We start from the raw sequence: 20,937 nt of genomic DNA on the forward strand, positions 1-20,937 counted from the left end.
TTTTTACGTGCCGAGTTGCCAGCCCTGACGCACAACCTTCAATGAAGGTACGCCCATTCACGCATGTCTCCACACACAAGACGCTCTAGCTGAGAATCGAACAGGACAACGTCTTACTGTAAGGTGACAACGCTACCGCAGCACCACCACGGCAGTTCAACAAATGTAAAATAAATAATAAATAAAATTATGATCTTCATATAAAGACTGAATAGTCATTTAAAGACTTTGAAAGCATTGACTATTATTATTGCAAAGCATAGTTTTTGCTGAATAACATTTCTGCTTGTACCCTTTTATTAGCATTTAGTTTTTCAGAAACTGTTTGTATTGGCTTATGCTTTTTAATTTAATTTTGTAGAACATGTTCATGAATTCAAACCTGTATGTAGACACTTAGAGATGTAATTTTCCACAGCTATTAGGTATGACTGGATTAATGTTGTAATAACTCACTTAGTCAAATGTGACAGAGGTGGTTTTAATTAAATATGAGTTGTATTCTCCTGCACTTATAGAGCTGTTGTTTTGCCTTAGAAATATAAAAAAAATAAGAGCTTTAAAATATCTGAAATTCAGAAAGATAAACATGTCTGACTGTTGTGATGCATTCTACCCTGTAGACATAATCACATCTGACATTATTTTTCTTTAATTTGTTTGGTAAGTGTTTTTAACAAAACATTGTACATAAAAACATAAGAGGTACTTTGGAAAATCCTGTATAGACTAGAATCTTTCTTAAATAGAAATTTTGCTACCTCTGAATTTCAGACTAATGCTTGGACAAGAAGCTCATATGTTTACTAGGGGACACACAGTAAACCTACATATTAACATAATTTAATTTATAGTTCTGTGATTTTAAAGCTCATTGCTTACAAAGCTAAGCAACAGCACCATCATTTTGTGTGAAACTAGAAATCTAGTAATGTTTTTGTGCTGTCTAGTTGGAAAGGCTGAGTGTCATTTTCAGTCTGCATTGCCTAACCTCATGTATTCATTTGGCCTATGGTTTGATTAATTTCACAGTTGATGCACTCTTAAGAATGGATTAAGAAAGTAGTATTTCAAAGACCGAAATCATTTTTTGGTTAAGGTTTTGCAAGCATATACTAAAATATTAGATTCCAGACTTTCTTCGGAGAATGTGGAGAGAAAAAGCTTAAATCATTCAGTTTGAACAATTACTTTTTATAAAGCACCACTGATTAGTATCCATTCAGTCAATTTAGTAAGTTTAGCTATGCAAATAAAATCACTTCAAAAATGGAGATGGTATACAAAGAATTTTGACACAGGATGGATCCTCAAAGGATAAATCACACATTATAAAGGAGATGTGTGTATAATTTTCAGCAGTTAAAAAATAAATTAGCAGACCTGGGTGAAGTGGGGGTTTTGACCCCCGCTCTCCCTTACTTAATATAGTATCTGACATCCAAGGTCACACACAACAGAAATATGCAAAATTCATTGGAACTGTTTGTAAATGTAATGGCCCTCAACAAATCATATAGTTTTCCCATGAAACTAAAATGTGTGGTGCTGCAAGCCTTTTTTGGGTAGAATTATGTTGTTTTTCACTGTACTAGAGCTGTATTATTTATTAAGTTGCATTCTTTACAATAGAGTAACACTAAATTATGTTTAAGATTTCTGTAAATTTGCTGTTTCATTTACATGAACTGTGAACCTGGTCACTAATAGGATGCCTAGAGCGCATTTTTGAAATTAAGGAGCAAATACATTTTGCCATTATTAGGGATTATTGCCTGGAAAATTATTGATCTGAAGTAGGGACTTCATTTGTCAGTAACCTGTGGGTCTTGGATCCGATATCGGATCCGAGCCGGCAACTATTTATACAGCTATGGATCCGAGCTCCTAGCTCCTCCCCTCACCTATAATCCCCTGCCAACCCCAAATGACCTCAGATCTAGTTTGCCGATCTAAAGTGTGTCAGCTGGATTGCGAGCTCCTGGCAATTTGTTATAGATAAGTGAATTTTTCTCAGTCTTTTTTTCATAGTTTAAACAGTGTGAGTGTGCTAGGTTTCCTTTAGCCAGTTAACTTTTAATTTTTATTTTTTTACCCTCCCCTCGCTGGTCGTTAGTGTGTGCTTGTGTGTGATTGCGTTTGGGGCCTAGTGTGTTTGTGTAGCCTTAGTTTAGGTATGGCAGAGGCCCCTAAGCCTATTTTTTATAAATGCACCAAGTGTGGCCATAAGCTCTCTCCGGCAGATGGCCACACTTGGTGTGTTCGGTGCCTTGGGGTTGAACACCTGTCCTCGGGCTGTACCATTTGTGCAGCGTTCAACCCCAGGGCACTGAAAGAGCGGAGGTCGAAGCAGATCCTGGCGGGACTTCTGCCCCCGGATTCGGCTTCGGCCTCCGCTCCTCCTGTGGCACCTCCTCAGCCTGTGGTGGTGGCCACTCCTGCCCCCCTTCCCCCGGCCGGGATTCAAACTCCCACTAAAGCGCCGGAGGACTGGGAGGCCAGGAGGGAGAAACGGAGGGAGAAGCACCACAAGCGGAGGGCCGAGGCCTCCGCTTCGGCCCCCCTAGCTAAGCGGGCTTCTCCCACCACGGCTTCCAGGTCTCCTCCTCCTCGGCTCCGATCTCCTTGCTTCTCCCTGGGACCCGAGGAGGAGGAGACCCGATCTCCGTCGAGGTCATCAAGGTGGCATTCCAGGCCTGCCTCGGTGGCCTCTTCAAGATCAACCTACAGCCTGTCTGATGCAGACTTGAACCGGATGATGAGGAGGTTCATCCAGGCCCAGCTGCAGATGGGAGTGCTCTTGCCTTCCCCCCCTTCGGGTGGGAGCTCGACACCTTTCTTTGTTCCGATTGCTCCTTCTCCGACCCGCTTCCCAGGTTCGGAACACTCGGAGCCGGGCAGCATCGGAGCCAGGGGTGGGTCAGTGCCGACAGTACTGAGTACTTCGGATCTGACCCTGCCCTTGAGTCTGTCGGTTCCATTGTCGGATCTGACCTCTCGGAGCCTTGGGGTGAGCTTCGGATCCGAGGGATTCAGTGTGCCTTCGGCTCCGTCCAGGTCGGAGCACACTGGTCCCTCGGATCTGACGGTCATGGCACCGGTTCCAATCCCTTCATCGGATCCGAGTGGGAGTCGACTTTCGGAACCCAGGGAGAGCAGCTCTTCCTAGGCCTTCGATGCAGTGGAGAGGGCTCTGTCGAGAGCATCCGGACCTCCGGCCCTTGTCTCGGCTCCACCCTGCACTCCCTCTCTGCTGGGTCAGGCTCCCATCACCTGGCCACAGGGACACCCTGCTTCGATGTTCCAGGTTGTTCCATTGGAACAGGATGTTGCTGGTGAGACCTCCTCGGACAGCCCCTCCGAGGAAGTGCCTCGCAAGCACAAGTGTAAGAGGAGGCACGTGGACTCCCCCGAGTCCTTAACAGAGGACATGGACTTGGATGAAGGGGAAGGCTCCCCAAGGTCACCCCCTGAGGATGTCTCCTTTTGAGACATCATGGAAATGCTCAGGATCGGGGGGGGGGTGGTCTGCCCCCAAGGCTTCCTCCAACGAGTCCGTGTTCCTGGAGGCATTCAAAGCAGGCCCGTCTACCTCTTGGGGGTCCCCTCCGGCCGACCCCCTGGTGGACCTTATTACCACCAGGGCGTGGAAGGAGACGGACACTGTGGAGCCAGTCCCTAAATGCCTGGATAGGATCTTGAGCCCCCCCGCAGACCGGTCCCACTGGAACAAGGGTCCCCCCGTAGATACCATGTTGACGGCGGCAGCCACTAAGAGGGAACTAGCTCAGGAGAGCCCCTCGATACATCCACCGAGCAAGGAGTCCCACTCGATGGATTGCCTTGGGAAGCAGGTATTTAGTTCAGCGACCTTCTCAGTAAGGTCCCTGAACTACATGGCACATGTCATCAGGATGCAGCGAGATCTTATTAAAGAATACGCTGCTTCCCCCCCAGAGTCCATGTCGGCAGAGGACAAGCAGTTGTACTCCACTCGTATGGCCAATCTAAGATCGCGGCTGTTTTCCCACGCCACTGAGGGAGCCGCTAAAGCTAGCGGAGCAGGCCTAGTTATGAGACGCCAGGCCTGGCTCCGACATTGTAACTTCGCGGAGCCCTTTAAGGCATCCTTTGCGAATGCCCCATTTGATGGTTCTGCCTTGTTTGGCAAGACCGTTCGCGAGACACTTGTCCAGAGGGAGAAGGACGGGAAGACGTTGTCTGCCGTCAGAGTCCGCTTCTCTGCTCCCCAGAGGTCCTTCTCCAAGAACCAAAAGGGACAGAAAAAGATGTGGTTCTGGAAATTGCAACATTCCCAACCTGCTCCGGACAACCAGTCCTTCCGTGGCAGAGGAGGACAGGGAGGATGCCACCCTAGAGGCAGAGGGGCCCCGAGAAACTTTGGGTCCAGAGAATCTTTCTCTGATCGGCCCACGCAACAGCCCTGAATGGTTGCCCGACTGCTCCACTCTGGAGGCAGTCAGAGGGCGCTTCTCGAGGCACCTGGCGGCATGGGAGTCCATCACGTCAGACCGCTGGGTGCTTCGTATCATATCCAGAGGTTACAAAATCCCAATGCAACATGTCCCCAGACTCAGAAACCTCCCCGATGTACCACCCGGTCAGAGGGAGGCTGCAGCCACAGAAATCCAGCAGCTGCGAGAAAAAAGAGCCATCCAACCCGTCCCCCCAGACCAGCTCGGATTAGGGTTTTACTCCAGGTTCTTTCTGGTGCCAAAAAAGACGGGGGACTTGAGACCAATTCTAGACCTTTCCCTCCTGAACCTGTCAGTAACCAAGGAAAAATTCCGAATGGTCACTCTTCAATCCATTCTCCCCCTCTTGCGGGAGAACGACTGGATGTGCTCAATAGACCTACATTTTAATGGACAGACGATCCAGGAGGTTTCTCCGCTTCCGGCTGGGAGCCAGCCACTATCAGTTCAGGGTCCTTCCCTTTGGCCTCACCACAGCCCCCAGGGTGTTCACCAAAGTTTTAGCAGTGATAGCGGCCCACCTGAGACTCCATGGAATGCAGGTCTTCCCGTACCTGGACGACTGGCTCCTGACCGCCCCAACAAGGCATCTACTCTTGAGTAGCCTAGCCCCCCAGTTAGGCATCACGATCAATATGGACAAATCCTCCCTTGCTCCGACACAAGTGATAGAGTTCATAGGGGCCAGATTGGATATGAGAAGTCTGCGAGCCTACCTCACTTCAGAACGACTACAGAATCTGAGACTTCATGTGCGGGCCATCCTCCAATCAGAAACTCCACCGGCGGAATTGGTCCTGAGGGCACTGGGTTCCATGGCAGCGGCAATCACGCTTCTTCCATGTGCTCGTCTAAATATGAGGGTACTACAGTGGACCCTCCTATTACAATGGTCTTTCCAGCTTCTTCCCCTCAACCACCCTATCTGTATCAGCAAGGCTTGCAGGAGGGCCCTGTTATGGTGGCTCCAGTCCCCAGACCTCCATACAGGCCGACCCTTCTGCGCTCCGCCTCCTCTCATCATGGTGACCACGGACGCTTCTTGCCTCGGGTGGGGGGGGGCATTGCTCAGGCAGAACAGTCCAAGGCACGTGGAACGACACAGAGACCTCCCTGCATATCAATGTTCTGGAGATGAGGGCGGTGCTGTTAGCGTTGCAAGCACTTCAGGACCTTCTCCCCATAGGAACTATTGCGATACAGACGGACAACATGTCAGTTGTCTGGTACATCAACAAACAGGGGGGAACCAGGTCTTACCCTCTCTGCCGAGAGGCCATGAGGGTGTGGGAATGGGCAATCTCCACCAACCGCTTTCTGATCGCAATGCACATTCCGGGACGGGCCAACATTCTGGCGGACAAACTCAGCCGCACCATTCTTTCCCCTTACGAGTGGTCTCTCAACTCCCGAGTAGCGAAGCAGATATTTGCAAAATGGGGGCAACCCTGCTGCGATCTTTTTGCCTCTCCCTCAAATACAAAATGCGACAGCTTCTTCGCCCTGATTCCCCCACCAGGGAAGTCCCGAGAGACGCTCTAGTGCATGCTTGGCCGCCCGGTCTACTTTATGCCTATCCTCCTCTACCCCTGATGCTAAAGATGTTACAGAAAGCCTCTCGGTTGGGGAGCAGAATGATCCTCATTGCCCCATTCTGGCCTCGGCAAACTTGGTTCCCTTACCTGTGGTCTCACTTGGTGAATCCTCCCTGGATTCTGGATTCTGGATCCCAGCCCGGATCTGATCTCCCACCCATTAGGCTTACCGACCCCGAATCTGGACAACCTGAAACTGACAGCTTGGCTGCTCCAGTTCCACTTTTAATTAGGACTCCCGGTATCTCTTCACCAGTCAAAGCCATCTTGGTGGCAGCGCATAAACCTTCCACCAGGAAGATTTACCGCAGTAAATGGAGGCGCTTTTCCTTCTGGGCAGAACATCATAATCTGGACCCCTTCACTGCTCCTTTAACGTCCATTTTGGACTTCCTTACCGGACTTTTTCAGCAAGGGGCTAGCTGTTCAACAGTCAAGGTACAATTGGCAGCCATCTCACATTACCATGTAGGACACAAGACAGGTCCTTTGATGTCAGCTAAACTATGTAAAACCTTCCTCAATGGTACATTTCTGCTCAGGCCCCCTATCAAAGAAGCCGTACCCCCTTGGGATCTATTGCTAGTTCTTCAGGCCTTGACTGCTTCTCCCTTTGAACCAGCTGCCTCAGCTGATCTTAAATACCTGTCTTGGAAAACAGCATTCCTGGTAGCCATCACTTCTGCGAAAAGAGTTTCAGAACTTCAAGCTCTTTCCGTAAAACCCCCTTACTTGGTTTTTCATCAGGATAGAGTGTACCTCAGGACCAATCCATCCTTTCTACCTAAGGTGGCCTCAGAAACCAATATCAATATCCATCAATCTTCCTGTTTTCTTCCCTAATTATCAGAATAAAGGAGAATACAAGCTGCATTCGTTAGATGTGCACAGGCAGCTACGTTTCTATATTCATAGGACTGCTGGTCACAGACAATCCGACCAGCTGTTCATTTCCTTTGCCAAATTCAGCTTGGGTAAAGCCATTTCGAAGGTCACCTTATCATGCTGGATTTCCCAATGTATCCTTCTAGCTTATGAGGCTTCTGGGAGGCCCGCACCTCAAAGGGTTCATGCACATTCCACTCACTCCATATCTACTTCTACTGCATTCAGATCTAGGGTCCCCTTGGAAGATATTTGCTCGGCAGCCACTTGGGCCTCATCTCATACCTTTATTAACCACTACAAACTGGACGTCATTTCCAGAGGGAGAGCATCCTTTGGCGCCGCAGTGCTCCGGAACATCCTTCCATGATGGCCGCCCAAGATTCAGGCAGCTGGGGACTCTGTCCCACAGGTTGCTGACAAATGAAGTCCCTACTCCAGATTAAGAAGTTATGTACTCACCATAACGTTCCATCTGAGTAGGTGGCTTCATTTGTCTGCAACCACCCCCCCTCCTTCCCCCTGGCCGTCAGAAGAGTTAGATGGTGGTATTATTACTGCCTTTTCCTGTTGGGATACCTTTTCAGGTATATAGGAGGGCAAACTTGATCTGAGGTCATTTGGGGTTGGCAGGGGATTATGGGTGAGGGGAGGAGCTAGGAGCTCGGATCCATAGCTGTATAAATAGTTGCCAGCTCGGATCCGATATCGGATCCAAGACCCACAGGTTGCAGACAAATGAAGCCACCTACTCAGATGGAACGTTATGGTGAGTACATAACTTCTTATTTTCTCTTTATACACAAAAATGCATCTCTAACACATACTCAGCTCACCAGAATTGCTTATACAATATTTTCATGAAGTGGCTGCATGTTTTTGCAACATGCCTAAGGATGACTTCCTTCTGGGATGAAGTGGAAAGGATATGTAGAAAGGTTTGGAATCAAAATGGGCTCATAAGTCATGGGGGAGTAGTTAGCAGGCAGAGTAGAATCAAGAAAAAATATCTGTATATATCTACATCTATCTGTATCTATATATTTAATGTATATACATATGTATATATACACACACACACACACACACTTATTTGTGTGTGGGTATGTGTATATATGTAGTCCTAACTAGCTCAGTTAAGTTGTTTATGATGCTGACGTAGCTAGCATTCCCTCTCAGAATTATTTTTGGGATATTCTTATGTTGGCACACAAGTGCATCAGCCTTCTTTTGGAAGAGGATGAACCCCTTTCAAGTGTCTGATGATTTACATGAATTTGATCTTGTTACAGTCTCAAAAAGTGGTATGTACCTGTTCTGCACAATGCTGGTCTAGGTTAAGCCTCTTTTTCATATTCTGAGGATGTTTTTCATTGCACTGACTTGGCTAGGTGTGCTATATGTTACACTGCTAATTCTGTTTATAATTGCTGGTGTTGTATCTTAATGGTGAAGGTATATACCTAGATGGGGCTCCTGATTCCACAGTTACCCTTTCATGTTTCTCTCCTTTTTTGTTTTGTTTACAGTTTTTCAAAAAAATGTTCACTAAAATTATTTTTAAAAAAGGAACAAATGCTGTTTGAAAAATGTAATAACATAAAAAGGCTATGATTGGGTCACTGATCATAACCAATTTCTTATGTGATTGAGAAATATATTTTAAAAGATTAAGCTGTCTAGTTGATTTTCTTGAAACTCATTTTGAGAACACGTGGCAAACTGACATTTTAATAGGTAATCCAGTAGTTTGTCTTTTTATACGTGCACATGACATGATGACATTGTCCATAACAGCATGCACTTGCAAGCCACGTACCTTTATCTAGCCATTGCTGTAGTACTAGGAAATATATGATTTTCTTCTAAGAGTTATATTTAAGAGAAGCATTACAATAACGGAACAAACTCAAAGAGTAAAGTCTTTCTTTTTCTGGATCTCTGTAACCCTGCAGCAGTGCCAGGTCACTCTCCTTCCCTAAATTAAGTTTAATTATGATTGTGTGTGGGGAGGTTGTATACATTTCTATACGGTCCTGAATTAAAGTGCTGCCACTAAGCATTTTTGTAAAACAAATCATTGTTGTAAGGATTTGGAGTGAATCTAGCTATACACAGACATTGCTAGTCACAAAACTGAAAGATGATGTTCTTCTGATGTCCCCTACATATTCTTTTTAGTTTGGTAGTAGAACTAATATCAGAAGAAGCACGTCATTCAGTTATATATAGATTCTGTGGGCACTCAACCAGTATTGAAACTTCTTATGACAACTTTTTTATGTATGAATTTCACTGTGTTATTGCAGTTTTCTTACATATGAACCTCACCATAATGTAGCTGTTCTAGCAAAGCTCATACATCACTGCATTCAGGGCCAGCCTTTGCCCAACTGGTGCCATAGGCAAAAGGGCTCCACAGCAACCCCCCCAACATCCGGTACCACCATCCAGATTACTGTTTTGCTTTGTTTTTCTTAGTCTTTGTTACGCTTCAATTTTTCCTGTATTCATTCAACACATTTTAAGCAAACTGTTTATTTACCACAAAAAATAAACCAGTAAATACTGAGCAGCACCCTAGGTGGCCGCCTAGTTGGCCTATGCCTTAGGTCGGCTATGAGTCTGCATCGCTATACATAAGCCAAAGCCATTTTATCTTTTTTGGAACACACTGAGAATATGCTCACACATATACTGTAAGAGTGCACTTTGGTACAGGCTGCATGATCAAGCCACTACAAAATAACCTGCTGAGAACAGCATAAAAACTGATGAGGCTGATCATTTATTTGTCAAAGAATAATTCATTGTATGTCAGTCTAACCAAAAATGGTCAGAGTGTCAGAACACTGATTTGAGAAAAATGTTTTCACTGTCTGTAAACCTTGCAGGCCTTGCTAGTGATGCATTCAGTTTTAGGGTTGTTTTATCTTGGGTTTAGGAGGATACCTGGTTTTGCAGTGAACCCCATTCAGTGATTTGATCTTTCAGTCTGTTGTCGAGATTCTTGACTCACACTACAGCTTTGCAAAACTTGATGACCCTGCTGTTAACAGTTAAGGTATATTGTGATTTTCACAGAGGTGGTAAGTCCTTTATAAACGTTTTGATTGACTGTTAAGTAGATTTGGTATCATCACTGTAGCATCCGTGATGTTCAGATGCACAGCGCACTCCTTACCTTTTCATCCAGATTTGCATCTGTATTTCTCTGGCATTTCTGTTGTTGAAAACGTTTGGCAGCCACAATCCAAAAAGCCCGCGTTTCTGTACAATACTGTGCCTGTGGTTTATTCCTACATACTTAGACTCAGCCTTGACCTTCTGTTGCAGAACACATGGTACTTATGTAAGAAGCAGACCTTGCATGTACATGTAAGATGCTATGATTCTGAACACGTATATTATTTATTTGCAAATTGTTAATCTGGTAGGTGGTCTTGTATACTGACTCTTTTCAGCCATGACCTGGACTCAGATTGAACATAAGTGATGTACAGTGACATTTGCAATAAACATACACAGTTTGAACAGTAAAGCAAATGTTCTACAATAGGTTCGCATGTAGAAGTGAGTATAGTCAGTACACAGAATAATATGACTGTTATTAAGGGCATTATCAAGAAATTAAGGTGGAGAAATAAAGTAGCAATTATGAGTGTATTAACATTGAGTTAGCCTAGTGATTAACTGCTCTATTTACAAGTTATTACATTTATGATTTATTTATTTATTTATGGTACATTCAGCATAATGAGATATATACAGTATATATGGTATATACAGCATAATGAGTATGCATGCTAGTGTGTAGTGTGGATGAATAACCGTGACAGGGCTAGGGACTCAATGGTATGATCCTTGCCTCTAGATGATTGTTATTGTTGAAGTGACACCCTGACCCAATGTGCAAAACTAGGAAAAGGGTTTGTGGATGGATGGATATAGAGCATAACGAGACTCATTCAAAAAGGTTTAAGTGTAGTGCAATATATCTATTTCTTAAGTAGTAACCAGTTCACAGAGTGGGAGCATTTATTGAATGTTACAAAAGCAGTTGCAGCTAGTTTCTTGCTGAAGATGTTCTTTCAGAGTGACTTTGAATGCTTTTGGTGTTTCTAAGATTGTATGTTATTTGGAATGTGAGTCCATGTGACAGGAGCTCTATTAGCAAGTATTCTCTCATCTACAGCTGTTTTAAAGCAAGGTCAGAAGTTGGTGATGCCCACATCATTGGTTTCCTTGAGAGAGTATGCAGAGTCGTTAATGGCTAGTTTAGATTTCTGAGGGGGGATAGACACAATGGTGGATCATTTTATAAATCAAAGTGCTTAGTATGAATGTTGACCTGGCTGTTATTGACAACCATTTGAATCTACTTTTAAGGATGCAATGATGTGTGTTGTTTTCAGTGAGAAGAACAAAAGGGCAGATTTTGTTCTTTGCTGTTTGTAGTTTGTGGCTAAGTGTAGTGACAGTAGATGGAGCCCATATTCTAATAATGGTGTGAGAATGTTTCTTGTTGCTTGTCGGGCTGTGGGGCAGAAGACACCATGGTGGCATAACTTTAGTTGAGTTAAGGTTTTGACAAAAATTGCTTCTGTGTGGGAGATAAATGATCAGAGTTGGATTGAGTTTGATCCCCGGTTATCTTTGTGTAGTAATGTTTGGTATCATATTATTATAGTGGTCTTTTATTTGAATTGTGGGATTCTTTGCAAGATTTTAATGAGTGACATATAACTTTAGTCTGGATTTGTTCAGATTAATTATTGTTTGATTGTTGTTCTGTTTCATAATTTTCATACATTAGGACTTTTGAGGTACTGCTTATACAGACTTGCATTTAAAAACATTGAGTATAGAACACTTTAGAACATGTCAGACATAGTGATGGCCACTGTGGTTTGTGCAGGTAACTGCTTGACTTGGAATCCTACATATACAGTCCTTTTTATTTTTTCCAATGTTTGTGGAGTGGTTCTCATGCTAATTGGCCGGTATGAGTAACACAGCAAGTAGACAGCCATTGCCTAATAGCTCTGGGACTTTCTTGTAAGTAAGGATCTTGGGGTACAGTATCAAACTACTGCAAGGTCACTGACGAGATTGGTGCTGTGATGTCACATCTGCTCATTATATTGGTGCCCTAGTGATATTAGAACACTAAAATCATGATGCCCAACACTTTGGGGTAATCTGTGAACATTTAGTGTCTGCTCTGGAATGGTTCATATGTTCCACAGAACAAGACCACCTGGGCTGTCGGTAATCATTGGCATGTAGCTGCTGATGCAGAATTTGTACCACCATAAGACCATCGAAAGGTATTATGCATATTGTTAGCATACAGCATTCTACTATCTTCATATCTCTTCCTGCATTAACGAACCTTTATCACAGTAAAAATGAGAAAATTATATGGGCATCACCTTACAGTGTAATTATTTTTTTTTCTAGAAAACTTGGCATGTTGGTTTCACATAAAAATGTCCTGTTAACAATGAAGTGTTAAAAAAACACCCTGTATACTCTTGTTTCATATCTCTTCAGGTACAAAATTTTCACTTGCAAAACAGTAGCAATTGTTGGAGACTTGATTTTGAGCACATTTTGTTGTCTGTATCTGCTTCAGTATAATGTCAAAATTATTTTTTTAACATCTTTTAATTAATTAATTAATTAATTAATTAATTAATTAATTAATTACTTTATGCACTCTTTACCCCCCACTGTTTGTCCTCCTCAACCTGCTCCACAACATATCGTCTCATTTGTTTCCTGTCTTTGGGAGGGGCCATCATTCAGTCAGCCATCAAGGATGGTTCAAGGTTTTTATCTTTGATCTCCCAATCCCTAATGGTGAGTATAGGGGAGGGGCATGCAGTGGGATAACAAGGGAATATACCCTCTCAGTCCATGGGACATTCCCTCCAGGCATCCCTACCGCACACTCCCAAGGCACAATGAGTGAGCTTTCCAATCACCAGGAAGTTACCCTCGCTCAGTGTGCCCTGCAGTATGTGCAACTCCTACCTTCCTCCCTTCAGGAGAAGTGAGCTGGACACACCCCTTTGCTCTTCCCTCTCCTTGCCTGGTGCCAAGTATATGAGTTGGACTCTGGCCGCCAAAGACTTAGATGTGAATCCTTTTTTATTTTATTTTTTTTAATAATCATCTTCTGTCTTCCATGTTTGGTGGTCTTGTAGCCTACATTGCAATGCCTGAACCAGTCATGGCCATCATTTGGGCATCTGTGAATAGACCTTGTGCCCAAACCCATCACCAATGGCAGGCGGGCACACTTGCTGATATAAGGACCTGCAGTACCTCCCCTGTCAGCTTGTGCATTTCTGCGCACACTCTGTATGCTACTACCTAGCCCATGCGTGTGTGTGTGTGTGTGTGTGTGTGTGTGTGTGTGTGTGTGTGTGTGTGTGTGTGTGTGTGTGTGTGTGTATATATATATATATATATATATATATATTTTTTTTTTTTTTTTTGTGAGCAATGAAAATACTTTATTAAAAAAAATTCAGTATGACATTTTGTGCATTCCACATGCATGGTGCATTTCTGATTACTGTACTTACTGTCGATACAACTATTTTATAATTATATATTTATACAGTACAGTTAAACTAACCTCATGTCAAACAAGTAATGTTTGCATTTGGTCATCACTAAATTGCCATTGTTAAGCATGAAAATCCAAATTCACAATTGACTGTTCTATCTAGTCTTAACCCCATGCTTTTTTAAATGTTGTTCATTAAACGAAAATAGTTCAATACATGAATTAACTATTTACAACATAATTTGAGATCAGGAGTTAATTAGTGACCATATTGTTCTATTTTCACTACATTACAAATCTTAACACTTGGGCCAGTAACTTCACACTTAATATTGGAGTCCACTTTATTAAATACATTTCAAGTATTTTGTTCTATGCCAGTGTTCTCTTTAAGCTCGACTTCTGTTACATTCCATGAGGCCCATTTTTTACTACTGTATGTAGTTCTGCTTCTGAAGACATTAGTTCTTAGTTTAAAATGATTTGATAAGTTATGGAATTGTTTCCTGTACTTTCAGTCAATGGCAGGAATCTTTATGGTTTCTTCCCCATGTGTCATAGCAATAGTTGTGGAAGGATGTACCATTCCAGAAAACATGCAGAGTTCAGAGAGAAGTGTAAATAAATTTACCATTTCAAATTTGATGACAGGAGAGATCATATAGATGTCATCTTCCCGAAGATTAGGGTAATTGTTGCATAAATCTGCAGAGTAGGGAAATATGTTATGTGCCTTGTTTTTTTCAGCCAGCTCTCATAGAGGATGAGAAGGTAAAAACTAGGTATTGGAGTGTATGAACTTAGTCATGTTTGGGGTTAATCCCTCCAAAATTGAGAATGCATTTCAGTCTTTAGACTAGATTTGCATGACATGGAGGTGATATGAGAGTGAGGGAAGAGGAGGCTAGTTGAGGAAGAAGACAGTGGATAAAAAAACAGGAATGAGTTTAGTATCACTTGCTACCAAGATAAGAACAAGAAGACATTTTATTGTTGGAGTGGCTAGATCTGCGTGTGCATTTTATCCAGACTTGAAGTGCCATTGTTAGTAGGAAAGAGTTTGGGAGTCAGAAAGGATGGGAGGGGCATAGGCAAGATGGTAAAAAGGAGTGGCAGTTGGTGTGGATGGGGTCTATATTATGTGATCAAAGAATCTCTTCTTCAAACACATAATAATCAACACATATATAGCGAATGTTGTAAACCGCAAAAGCTCACGGCATCGAATTTTTTCCTCAGGAAAAAATTCCCATGGCCGTAAAATAAAAGACAAACTTTAAAACACTAATCAAGTGGGGGGCTTCACCCCCCCCCCCCAACTAAATATACCAACTCCAAGATTGCTCTACATTGAAGAAAAGGGCAATTCTCGATAACGACTAACTGAATTTTTTCCCGAGGAAAAAATTCGAGGAAGTGGCCGTTCTCGATTATTATGTGTTCGAAGAACAGATTCTTCAATCACATAATATAGACCTGTGTGGATGATGTTTTCTGTGGCAGGCATACTGTTTTACATACTGAAACTGTAACACTGAAGATTAGGTTGCAGTGAAGTGGAGAAGGGTGCAGAGTTAAGAACATAATGAGGGAAAACTGAGGAGAGGGGAAAGGAAAGAGATGGTGGTAGAGATTGGAGGTAGGTGGAAGTGATAAGTTTATGTCAAGAGAAGAAAGTGTTAGTGCAGAGCTGTGAATGTGAGTTAAGCTAAGAACTGAACTTGCAGCCACAAAGAGCAGTGACGATAGTGTGAGAGGAGAAAGAAGCAGTGCAGAGCAACATTTGTAGCTGTGGAGGGGGAGATAATGGAGTTAAAGTTAGCATAGAGAAGCCCTTGCTCCCACCAAACATTGTAAACACGGAGTGAAAGGATAATGAGTTAATGCAGAGTTATTATAGAAGAGTTGATGATGTTACCAAGAAGGGATGGTGTGTAATAGAAAATTATTTGAGGTAACGCCTCCACAAAGCACTGTGAGGACAGTAAGTGGGGAGAGAGTTGTACCGGTGGGGTTCCTTTGCTGCTGCTAAAATCTCTATAGCGAGAGGTGTAAGAGTTACTGAAGCCCTTGCTGCCATGAAAGGCCACAGGGATTACTGGGATGGGAGTGAGTTGTTGTTGAGAAGCTTTTGCTGCCACAAAGAGCTTTGAGGTAGAAGTAAAGAGAACTATGTTTGATTGCTTCTTGCTGCCCTCCAAGAGTTCTAAGGAGAATGACAGAGGCGAAAGATGTACTGCAAATAAGCCTTTGCTTCTGCTGAGTCATGTGAGGCTGTATGGACAGGGTTAGTGTAGAGAGAACCTCTTGCTGAAACAAGGAGCTGTGAGGTATGAGTTAGAGGGAAGTGAGTTAGTTTAGATGGTTTGATGGAAGTTGGAAAGAACAAGTTAGTAGGAAAACACGTTTGAGAATCTGGTTTGCTGAGGTGACATTAGGTGAAGAAGTTATTTAAAAGTAATGCTATTTGTTGGAGAGTGATGTGGATGACTGAGAGGAATAGCTACTGTAAAGGTAATGACGTGGGGAGCAGATGGGAAGAGACGTATGATGGATAGCAAAGCGTAGTGACTTGCAGTGGGGTACACCTCAACGAGCATGTCTTACCTGCAAAAAAGTCAATTTAGACAAAATAGAAGTCAGAATTAGATAAGCAGGGAAGAGTGCAGTGTTCACTAAGGGGTGGTCAGAACTGGAAGAAAAGAACAGATACAGAATTTTTCGAAATTCTAAGAGGAGTCCTACAAAAAATAAGAATAAAGGGTGTATTTCAAGGAGGTGTTGAGCTAGGAGTTGTGTTCAGAAGAGAGAAATCAGCAGTGCAGTGATGAAGGGGACTGCAGGTACTAGCTTTGTCCAGCAGCATGAGCCCTGTGCTTTAGACATAATGCATGCAACAACATAGAAGGGAGAAAGCACACAGTAAAGATCAAAAATGGAAGGTCAACATGTTGCATTAGGGTTGCTGATTAAAAGTGCAAACTAGCTATTTTTACAGTATATGCCATTCATCACAATTCTCTCATCTGTTAGCACAATAATACCCTTTCATTTATGTTTTTTTCAGCTTGCATCTGTAGATTCTAGAGCTGTGCAGCTGGGTTCTCTTTTTGTCCGTGGTTTAACCACATTGATTGCAGCCAACAGTGCCTGTGGATTTCCATTTAAGATGGCTGACTTTATGCCTTGGGAGGTGTTTGATGGGAAATTATTTCATCAGAAGTACCAGCAATCTCACAAAGGATGCACAACAAAGGAACTTGTAGAAGGCAATGTGAGTATACAAAATAAAAGAAAATCTCATTAGGAGATGCAAATTAAATATAAATAGTAGTATTTTATGCAGCAAGAAATTGTTTCATATTCAGAATTCAGATTCAAATGTATTAAAGTACCTATAAGTAAATGACATTTACTAAGATAAAACAGTAAAGCATGTATACAATATCAGTACAGATACAACTACAAACAGATATAGCTCAATACAAGATTTAAAGTTTGGCTGAGCACAGTTTTGTGAAATCGCCTTAAAATGTTTCTAGGCCGTAGTAGTGTTTTTTCTTATTTATTGAATGTTGTCCACAAAGGTAATGGACTGATCTACATGGACCTGTTTCAGTCACAGATAAGAATATGCAACATCCACAGAGCAAACCCTGACAGAATTATTAAAACAATAGAAAGTATCGACAATGTCTACAGTGACAGAGATTATCATGAAACAGTGAAAGCAACAGTGTTTGTCAATACAGACTGTCACAGGGAATCTGGACGCTATAATTGTTAGATCTGAACTGGAACTCATTTAGGTAACGGGGATGAGAATGCCTTTCAATGTTACTTTTTCTTGTAGGTGGTTAGTCCTAAAGTTGGTTCTTATGGTGCAGACGTAGCGAGAGGCAGACTTTTTGAGGTAAGCACAGACAAGGGATTCTATATAGATCTAAGTGAGCTGTGCTGTCTGTGGAATACTGTTGGAGTGGGATCATAGGTGATAGTAGGTTAGCTCAGGCATCAGTTTGGGGGGCAGGAATATGAGCTGGCCATATTTCAGGAACTTAAAAAAAAGTTAGCTGATCATTCTTTCATAAATTTTTTGCCCTGTTTAGCAGAATACAGTGGTATTCATTTATGAGTGCAAGATGAAGTAACGTGTAGATCCTGTTAATCATAATTTGGAGGTTGTATAAATGTTAACATTGGCTACTAAGGGTAGGCCAAATCCATCTGAGCTTGTGAGCTCTCTTTCTCAGTAGCTGCTGCAGTATTAGGAAATTGGAAATCTTTTTTCAGAGTGTTCTACTGATTTTACTTTTGAAATCTTGTAAGTGAACACTTGTATAAAATGTGTGTGCTTGTGTGTGTGTGTGTGTGGGGGGGGGGGTCTACAGTCTGCATAGTATCTGTAGAAGGGATTATTTCAGTACACTTATTGCTTGAGATAAGTTCCCTTATCTGGTGGAACTCTCTTTAATCTAGACAAAATAGCAAACAACATCTGGTTGTTTTTACCCAAATTCAGGGTCAACTGCATATTGTTGAACTCATTTAAAAGATTTACCAGAATCATTTTGAAGTTTGGATTTAAAGGTAAAATATGAGACAGTGGACTTATCACAAGGTTATCAGTTTACAGTGAAATATTGGAATATGAATGATCCAAAGGAAGTGGATTAGTAAATAGAAATGGACCCATGACCGATTATTAGGATGTGCTGAATTATGCCTGACTGATGATGCTAGTAAAGCACATTTGCCATACACATAGCTTTTGTACCAGCTAACCACAGTCAACAAAAGCTTAAGGAGTTCACAGAATCCAGCAGTATGTTGCAGTTTGCCAAGTTAAAGCTTTTAGGTAAGATTGACAGATACAGTGTCTGCGTGTAGTCCTTCATCTATACCAGAGAAGATGAAATATCTAAGGACCACTAAAGAGTTCATGATACTTCTGCAATGATGGCATCTATAAAGATGAACACAAGCCTTAAGATATTCCATGGCTTTCTGGTAAATTGGCATTTTAAGTAATTTGACTACCAAGTGTATGAAGGAGATTAGTGTGTAGCCTGAGATGGAGTATGGAGTGATAGTATAAGGGGAATATAGGCTGATTTCCAAGTGAAGTGGATGGTAGTTTGACTTCGGGTGCAGTAAAAGTGTAAAGAAGAAATCTTTTGATAACAATTTTACACAGTTAATAGGAATGTGGGAAATCCCATCATTCCAAGGATTGTCGTAGGAGGAAAGATCATCTGCAAGCTTATTAATTTGTTTCAGGGAAACTGAAAAGAAGATTCTGTTTAAAGTTTGGGCTGACATAGCCAACAGGATTGAAATGCGAGGAATATTTTAAAAATAATAATTTTGAAGTCTACTGATAGGAAGAATTTGTCATGGAGTGTAGTGTGTACAGATACATTTCATTTACTTGTATCTGACATTGTTAGTTTCATATCTTTCATCTGTAGGACGGAGACCAGCAGGTACTTAGCCAGGCTCAAACAACTTTCCCAAGCCAACCTAGCCCCTCTCCCTTTATCACAGTGCATAGAGGCTGAGAATCCAAGTCCACGTGTCTTCAATTCTAAAAGAGTCACCAGCCTTGAAAAATGGCCCCAGGCTGTCTGGTTGTTTTTCTAAAGCTCTAGTGGGTGTTTTCCTTTATTTTTTGAACCTGAGTGTGTTTCCTAAATCTGCATTCAAGGTCAGTCTGGTCCTTTTCATTTTGGAACGCTTCCTGTCAGAACAGATATTTACTTAGGCATCATCCCTTCCCCTGAGTCTTTTGGCGATACTTTGAAGTATGTTTTTCGTTTGTTTTATCAGTTAGATTTTTTTTGTCTCTAACCCCCTTCTTTCTACAGGTTTTACTATGTAAATGAATTTACTTTGTAAACAAATGTTTACAGGGCCAAAACTGAAAATGACACTCTTATGTGGAAAGTCTCAGGCAACACAATAATACATGGAACTAATCCAAATGTAGTACTTTATTCCACATGAAACAAACTGTCCCACACTCTTATGTGGAAAGTCTCAGACAGCAGAATAATACACAGAACTAATTCAAACTTAGTACTTTATTCCACATGAAACAAACGATTTACAGGACAGTAACCATTTGAAATGTTAGAAACCACTAGAGCAAGTCCCGAAAAATAGAAACTGAACAGCAGAAAAAACTGACTTACGTATTCTAAGTTCAAGGTGGCCATTTCCCTGAATATTCCCTTTTTTCCAAGGTTTGGTGTCCTTGGAGTTAGTATATATAAGTTCAGGGGGTGTGAGGGGTGCAGGGGCCTTGTCCTCCCTGCAAAAAAGAGCTTTAGCAGAGAAAAGTGACGTTCGAGATTCACTGTTTTTCCCACAGGTTCTGGGTTTTGTTGTTTAGCTTGTTGGCACTCAGAATTTCAAGTGCCAACATTTCAACAGGGAGCCTTACAGGGCAGTTATTTAAGGCCACTACTGTTGCTTTTTTCTGTAATGTACAGTTTCCTTCTCAGTCACTGTAGATTTTTGTATGCTGCTGTTAGAAATGTGTAGTTTATCCTGTAATGCAATGCAAGCTCATTTTTTTTTTCTGGATGTTACCTAAAACTTATTTTCAAGTCAGTGTGCCTTATTCTAAAGCTTCTTATTTTTGACAGAAAGTTAATTAAGCAGTTCCATTTATAACCCATTTGTGTACTGGTCTCTCTCCTACAAGTCATAGTAGACTTCAAGTTGCATTTTGCCTTTGTGCTAAGATTTAGTGTCAGTGCTGTGTTTTTTTTTTTTTTGTTTGTTAAATATTCTCTATCCAGTGTGAATCTCTTCTGGTTGACATTTCTGATCTACAGGGCAGGCCTTATGCATAGACGAATTAAGCAACCTCCTAGGGCACTGTGCTTGGAAGAGAGCTCTTTTCTATTTATTTATGTATTTTTACAGCAATAAAATATGTTGTTTCTTTGCTGTAAAAAAATAAATAAAATGCTGTGCCATGCTACAGCAAAAATGTAACTGCCCCTCAGCGTGACAGGCACCACAGGGGGGAGATTTTCAAAGCAAGAGGTTGAGAACTATGGGGTTTGGTTTGGCTAGATGAAAGTAACTGACACTTGTATTTTGCTCAGTTTTAAGCAGGCACTACTGTCTGGCTTTGCAGGACTAGTCTACTTCTGAGAGAAGGAAGATTGACTGCTTAACTGGACACCTGATATGCAAAGACAGAGCAGGTATAATTGACCATTTATGTCCAGCAGCATTTGTTTAGACTTGAGCATTGTGAGGTCTTGGAGCAGAGACCTCACAATGTTCGTTGGTAGGACAGAAGTGGTGTTGCTCACAGTACTGAACGCCTGCATTAATGCAGTGCATTTTTTTTTGTTGTTTAGTT

The 20,937-nt window shown here is 42.2% G+C and overlaps 1 protein-coding gene across 2 annotated transcripts in view; it reads left to right on the plus strand.

The window, feature by feature from the left end:
• Positions 1-20,937, plus strand: part of FAM120B (family with sequence similarity 120B) — a 1,321,047-nt gene that overhangs the window by 937,770 nt on the left and 362,340 nt on the right. For both annotated transcript variants that reach the window (XM_044066895.1, XM_044066905.1), the window contains exon 7: positions 16,624-16,830. In XM_044066895.1, the coding sequence (XP_043922830.1) occupies positions 16,624-16,830 (207 nt within the window). The remainder of the gene's footprint in view (positions 1-16,623; positions 16,831-20,937) is intronic.

This window comes from Protopterus annectens, chromosome 1.part0 (assembly GCF_019279795.1).
Source record: "Protopterus annectens isolate FY-2018-M chromosome 1.part0, PAN1.0, whole genome shotgun sequence".
In the NCBI taxonomy this organism is placed as follows: domain Eukaryota; kingdom Metazoa; phylum Chordata; order Ceratodontiformes; family Protopteridae; genus Protopterus; species Protopterus annectens.